The following is a 6,609-nucleotide window of genomic DNA, read 5'->3' on the forward strand; positions in this document are numbered from 1 at the left end:
AGTGCACTACTCCTGACCAAGGACCATAGTGCTCTGGTCAAAAATAGTGCACTACATAGGAAAAAGGGTGCCATTTGGAACATAAGTATAAGTACAGTGTTATTGTATTACTGTGAAGAAAATACAGTGTAGAATGCATAACTAAAAAATATACTATAACAATATTTATTCAGATTTAAAACGACAAACAAAAAAAGGTTTCTAAAATGTCACAAAAGAAAACTTTGTACAACATTTGTACAGTTTCAACATGAAGAAAATACAAAGCAAATGAACAAACTGAGGTGGATCAAAATGTAAAGAAATGACTCATATAGGCATGGTCCTGGTATTGACTACAGCAGTGTCTCCATCTATTCCTCCAGGACAAGGGCCCGTACTCATAAAGCCTAGATCAGCACTCCTACTCTGAGACACTAGGAATATGAGCCCAACGGGTGCCCTTCAGCAGTTGAGACAGGTGTATTAGTCCAGGTGTATTAGTCCAGGGCTAGAGCAAAAAGGAGCACCTCCCAGTGTCCCCCTAAGGAATGGCTTGAAGAATACTGCACTATGGAACACTGAAAGCGTTTTATTAAACATTATTGGGGGATTTCTCAATTCATCATCACTTTTGACACGCCCACATAACTAAAAAGGGCCAAGCAGCAACCAGTTTCCCTAGTTACACACGATGCAGAAAGAGTACTGATTGGCTGAACATAAAATAGGTAATAATGCATATTAGTGTCTTTGCTGTGGTAAAAAAAAGAAATGATCTTGGCTCAAACCACAAGTACAACCACTGTTCACACAAAACAGGCTTCATCCATCCCAATGTCCGCTCCACAACGTAATCACAAACAAACCTTCCTTACAAGCACCTTGCTCTTCAAACCCACCCTACCCACTCTGGACAGCAACTCCATCCCCTCCATAATTGCCATGTTTTTTTAAACCCACCCCATCACTCCATCCCACCCTATCGCTCTCCCTCTCTACCCCCCCTTGCACAGAAAGCACGGTAACCCTAGCACTAACCCACCCCCATCCCTCCCTAAAAATATATATATATTATTGTCCAATAGCGTTCTTCCTCATCATCTCCTCGTCCTGAACGGAGAGCTCGGTGAGCTTACGGCCCAGCCTCTCGTGTAGATCCAGGTACTTGGCCACACAGCGGTCCAGACAAACCGCCTCCCCTTTAGACAGCTCCGCCTCCTTGTAGTGGGGGGGCACGCACTTCCTGTGGCACGCGTTGGTCATCCTGCGAGGAGGAAGATGGAGAGAAAGAAGAGGGCATTAAGACATTGTAGGTTACGATAATGATGAGGGCTGTATCTCAAGTGTCTTTTCCTTTTTTCCTTGTCAAAACCTTAAAGGCAAGAGAGGAATGTCAGGAGAGCATTGGGATGAGATCTCCCCCAGTGCTCTCCTCGCTTCCCTCTGATGTTTTGAGAACAAGGAGAGGAGACAGGATGCGAGGAATCAAAATCTCCATGTATGTGCAAGGTCATAGAACACGTCATTCTGATTATGTTATGAAAAGTCAATGTGTGCGTGCACTCCTAGCTGGCAACATAACTAGCTAAATCAATTCCATTTGAATGGGCTCTCAATAACATGACTTACTTAACTAGAGATGGTCTTCCCTTTGTTTTTGCTTATGCATGTACAGCAATGTAGTCGAGTGTGTGCGTTATGAAAGAGTACTCTATTCTAAATCGATTGATTTGGTCTGACGTTCAGTAGCACGATAACTAGCTAACGCTATAAAGCTAGCTAGCTTGAGAATCCATCTAACATGATGCTTTTATCTGACCACCAAAAGCTAAACACGATAGTGAAAATTAGCTGGCTAGCTACATGCAAATGCAGCGTGTTACACTGTAATTAGCACATTCTAGCATTTCAGTGGAGAAAGGACGTTAACAAGCTAGCTAACATTCCATTGCTAGTTAGCCAGTCTTACCGATTGTACATATCAGCCATCATTTCCACTTCCAGTTCCGCCGCCAGTTGCTGTGCTTTCTCTGGGTCCATGTCTGCGTTGTGCCCGCTCCAGACCGTACTCTCTCCAAAATCGAACCGTCCAAACGACCACTCTCAGCGGCCAACAAACACACCCGACCACCGGCTTATTTAACCTTCAGATTAAGGAATACACGTGCGTTGTTCCTTCCCTCTCAAGAACTACTTCCGCTGTCAATAAAGTTGCGCATTCAAACAGCTGTCAAATCAATGGGACAGTTTTTAATATTTTGCCAATGCATCCTTGACCCTTTTCTTTTACCTCATGATTGACACAATACATCTGATAAGAAAATATTTCTGTAAACTATTTACAGGAACCCTACATATCCTGCCATGTTCAGTGAGCAATTGTTCAAGGGAGGTAGAAAATAAGAATGCATTGTTAAAGTATTGGGACTAGATCTCCTAGACAGCACGTGACAGTCCATTCTCATTATGGCCCCAACAGAACATCAAACAAACTCCTTTTTGTTTGAACAAGGATGGCTTGACTGGGAGGCTAGAACATTGTAATTTAATGTGAGCAAACATTGAGCATGAGTACAAACATTGAGCATAGTAGGCAAAGTTAAATGTTTACTTCAATAGCTAGGTTTAAGCAAATACAAAATGACCATGCTTGAGAAAACAAATCTATTGGACAGCTGTGGTCAAGAAAGACATTTTAATACAACAAAATTATTATATTTAAATGACAGGCCTTTGGCTTTCTTTCTAATTTACAAAGTTATACAAACAATGAATATACAAATAAAGAACTTGTCAAAAGTGGCAGATAAACATATTTAAGTGCTTCTGATTGGACACTGACTGACTGATTCTGAAGGTACAAAAAATAACCAGCATGAACACCAGGGCCCAGTATTCACCAAGCGTCTCAGAGTAGGCCCTGTTATTCATTATGACTTAAAAGGCTAAACTGATCCGAGATCTGCACTCGTACCCTGAGAAGCTGTCAATACAGGCCCTGTAATGTAACAAAAGAGTAGCTGCGTTTGCCGAGTCTCTAGTCTAGGGCTCATAAGGCACTCTGCTGAAGAACAGTACAACAAAAACAACAACAAAATCACAATCAACAAAGGTTGGGGTTTTTATACAGCGAGACTCACCCTCATTTTGTGAGTTAGTCTCATCAAGTCAGTGTGGAAGGTTGGGGCTGCTCTGATAGTTAACAGTGTGGAGAGGAGGAGCAGGGAGGTTGCTTAGGAACGCTAGCCTTTCTTCTCAAGTACACACTGTTTAGAATCTGTTGCAAATAATAAACGTTTCCAATGAAGAACACACACATGCAAAGCTAGCCTTTATGTTGAAGAATACACATTTGCGTTCTCCAATGGCAACGTTGTATTATTTATTTTTTTAATTATGGATTCTAAATTAACACGTCCCTAAGAGTACACCATCCCACTTAGTCTGTTTCCTCTCCCATCACGTCTATCTCGTCTTCCTCGGTCAGTTCTGTGACGCCTTGCTCAAGCCCCGCCCCCCACACTCTTGGTCGCACGTCCGGCGACCACTCAAGAACGTCCACCTCCACGTCCTCTTCCTCCTCTGGCTCCCAGCTTCCTGTTGACCCTGTGGTGACCCTTTGTGATGTCAGCGTGGAAGGCTCTGCCTCCAGAGGGGTCGGGATACTCACGTCGGCAGCGGTCGCCATTTTGATTTTCTGAGGGAGATGGATGTGGTTGTGGGTGATGCCTCTGAAGCTGGCCATGGTGGAACTCGCTTGGTCCACTTCTCTGGCACCGGGAACCTCCTGCCAAGCTACGAATAAAGAAACCCAGAGTAAACATTTAAAAGAGGTAACATAATTGAGACTATTTAAGCTCAAACTAGATTAAAATATGAAAAGTAACTGCCAGTAGCTATCTACTACTACACTGAGTGTACAAAACATTAGGAACACCTGCTCTTTCCATGACAGACTGACCAGGTGAAAGCTATGAACCCTTATTGATGTCACCTGTTAAATCCACTTCAAAATCAGTGTAGATGAAGGGGAGGAGACGGGTTAAAGAAGGATTTTTAAGCCTTGAGACAATTGAGATATGGATTGTGTATGTGTGCCATTCAGAGGGTGAATGGGCAAGACAATATAAGTGCCTTTGAACGGGGTATGGTAGTATGTGCCAGGCACCGGTTTGAATGTGTCAAAAACAGCAGCGCTGCTGGGTTTTTCAAGCTCAACAGCTTCCCGTGTGTATTAAGAATGGTCCACCACCCAAAGGACATCCAGCCAACTTGACAACTGTGGGAAGCATTGGAGTCAACATTGGTCTAGCATCCCTGTGGATCGTTTGACACCTTGTAGAGTCCATGCCCCAACAAATTGAGGCTGTTCTGAGGGCAAAAAGGGTGCAACTCAATATTAGGAAAGGTGTTCCTCATGTTTTGTACACTCGGTGTACATTTCCCTCAAAATTGAACATTAATTCAGGTTCAAATTGATTTACCTGCATCAGGATACATCGTTGGACCCATTTCCTCTACATCTATCTCCTCCTCTTCACCACTCACTTCCTCAGTCCCGGCGTAGCCCAACGTCTGGTGGACCTCATCAACCACATCCAACTCCTCGCTGGAGATCTCCATCTCCAAATACCCATCCTCCATTTTCTCCTCCACCTCTTGGATGATCACACTTCTCCTATATGCCTCCACCACGGATCCTTTTCCTTTTTCGGTCTTCTTGTTTGTCTCTGTAGACGAGTCTGTTTCCCTCTCTCTGTTCTTCTTGGTAACCAGATCTCTTCCTTCCTTGTTGCCTTTGTCGTTCCGTTGAGGATCCACCATTTCCTTTGTCCTTGTCATCGATAACATTGATAAGGTAGCCAGCTCCTCTTGGAGTTCCAAAAAGTCTCCTGACGCATCCACGTTTTCCCCGACTAAAACGTTTTCTGTGTTCTCAAAATGTTCTCTATCCTCAACGTTTTCTCTTTCAGTCTCTTTGTAGATGAGATCTTGATACTCTGTCCCCTGTCCACAAGTGCTGCTGTTGTGTCCTCCATCTTTTTCCTCTGGATGGTCGCTCTCTGTTCGGTTGGTCTGATCGTAATTTTCAACGGTTGGTCGAATGGCTGACTCTCTTTCTAGAGACTGGGAAGAACTTATGTTTTTGTTCATCAGTCTTGATTCATTTTGACCGCTGTCACTTTCATTGGGTTTCAATAATTTTCTTTTACTTTGTTTCTGTCCTTCAGTTTCACTTTCTTTTGTCTCCTTGCTTTTGGTGGACTTCCTCGTCTTTTGGTGCCTGTGCTTCAGGAGTTCTTGGAACTTCTTGAGAGACACAGTGGGTGCCCGACCCTTGGAGGGGGTCCGCTTGACAGCAGGGGGTCTCAATTGGTCTCTGTCTGATTCAGTCTCTCCAGATCTTTCTGGACTGGAGTTCTGTGGCTGACCAGACGGCTGGGGTTGCAGAATGGTTCCGGTTCCAATCCCTGAACAGTTGGCAGGAACTTGCTCTTCATGGGTACTGGGCGAAGTTGTCTGCGAGCTAGGCTTCTGAGCAACTGTTTTAGATTTAGACATCACAGGTAGTCTCTGGAACAACTCTGCTCTCTCTCCTTTGCCATGTCCCTCCCTGAGCCTGACCCTTTTCCTGCACTTCTTTCGCTTATCGTCCTTTCCCTGTGGTTCCCCTCCTCCTTTTTCCTTTACCTGTGGTTCTCCTTTTTCCTTTACCTGTGGTTCTCCTCCTTTTTCCTTTACCTGTGGTTCTCCTCCTCCTTTCTCCTTTCCCTGAGGTTCTCCTCCTCCTTTCTCCTTTCCCTGAGGTTCTCTTCCATTCTTCTTTCTCTTCGGTTCTCCTCCTCTTTTCTTTCTCTTCGGTTCTCCTCCTCTTTCCTTTCCCTGCGGTTCTCCTCTTTCCTTTCCCTGCGGTTCTCCTCTTTCCTTTCCCTGCAGTTCTCCTTCTCCTCTTTCCTTTCCCTGCAGTTCTCCTCCTCCTCTTTCCTTTCCCTGCAGTTCTCCTCCTCCTCTTTCCTTTCCCTGCAGTTCTCCTCCTCCTCTTTCCTTTCCCTGCAGTTCTCCTCCTCCTCTTTCCTTTCCCTGCAGTTCTCCTCCTCCTCTTTCCTTTCCCTGCAGTTCTCCTCCTCCTCTTTCCTTTCCCTGCAGTTCTCCTCCTCCTCTTTCCTTTCCCTGCAGTTCTCCTCCTCCTCTTTCCTTTCCCTGCAGTTCTCCTCCTCCTCTTTCCTTTCCCTGCAGTTCTCCTCCTCCTCTTTCCTTTCCCTGCAGTTCTCCTCCTCCTCTTTCCTTTCCCTGCAGTTCTCCTCCTCCTCTTTCCTTTCCCTGCAGTTCTCCTCCTCCTCTTTCCTTTCCCTGCAGTTCTCCTCCTCTTTCCTTTTTGTGCTCAACAGCTTCCGCGTCATGGATGCCCGTTGTCATGGCACTGGTGGGAAATAAACCACCAGCCTGGGAAATCTTTTTTTCCCCTGGTCGTATCTTACGGGGTCTACCACGTTTCCGTTTCGGGGGTGGTGTTGGTGGGATTTGGAGCAGTCCAACTGCTTTGGCCAGAGCTTGAAACCCGGAGAAGGAGGGACTGGGAGTTTCAGAAGACATGTTCGACTGCTTGTCTTCTTGGTGAAGTTTTAC

At 45.2% G+C, this 6,609-nt stretch overlaps 2 protein-coding genes across 2 annotated transcripts; both read right to left on the minus strand.

The window, feature by feature from the left end:
- Positions 1-142: 142 nt before the first annotated feature.
- timm10 (translocase of inner mitochondrial membrane 10 homolog (yeast)) lies at positions 143-2,170 on the minus strand. The gene is made up of 2 exons (XM_038987179.1): positions 1,952-2,170; positions 143-1,246 (listed from the first exon to the last, which is right to left on the minus strand). Exons 1-2 carry the CDS (start codon positions 2,020-2,022, stop codon positions 1,054-1,056), a joined length of 264 nt encoding a protein of 87 aa, XP_038843107.1. The 5' UTR covers positions 2,023-2,170; the 3' UTR covers positions 143-1,053.
- A 317-nt stretch (positions 2,171-2,487) lies between these two features.
- Positions 2,488-5,708, minus strand: LOC120042359. The gene is made up of 2 exons (XM_038987178.1): positions 4,467-5,708; positions 2,488-3,777 (listed from the first exon to the last, which is right to left on the minus strand). The coding sequence occupies exons 1-2, from the start codon at positions 5,542-5,544 to the stop codon at positions 3,422-3,424; spliced, it is 1,434 nt and encodes a 477-aa protein (XP_038843106.1). The 5' UTR covers positions 5,545-5,708; the 3' UTR covers positions 2,488-3,421.
- Positions 5,709-6,609: the final 901 nt, after the last annotated feature.

The sequence above is a fragment of the Salvelinus namaycush genome, unplaced genomic scaffold, assembly GCF_016432855.1.
Source record: "Salvelinus namaycush isolate Seneca unplaced genomic scaffold, SaNama_1.0 Scaffold66, whole genome shotgun sequence".
In the NCBI taxonomy this organism is placed as follows: Eukaryota; Metazoa; Chordata; class Actinopteri; order Salmoniformes; family Salmonidae; genus Salvelinus; species Salvelinus namaycush.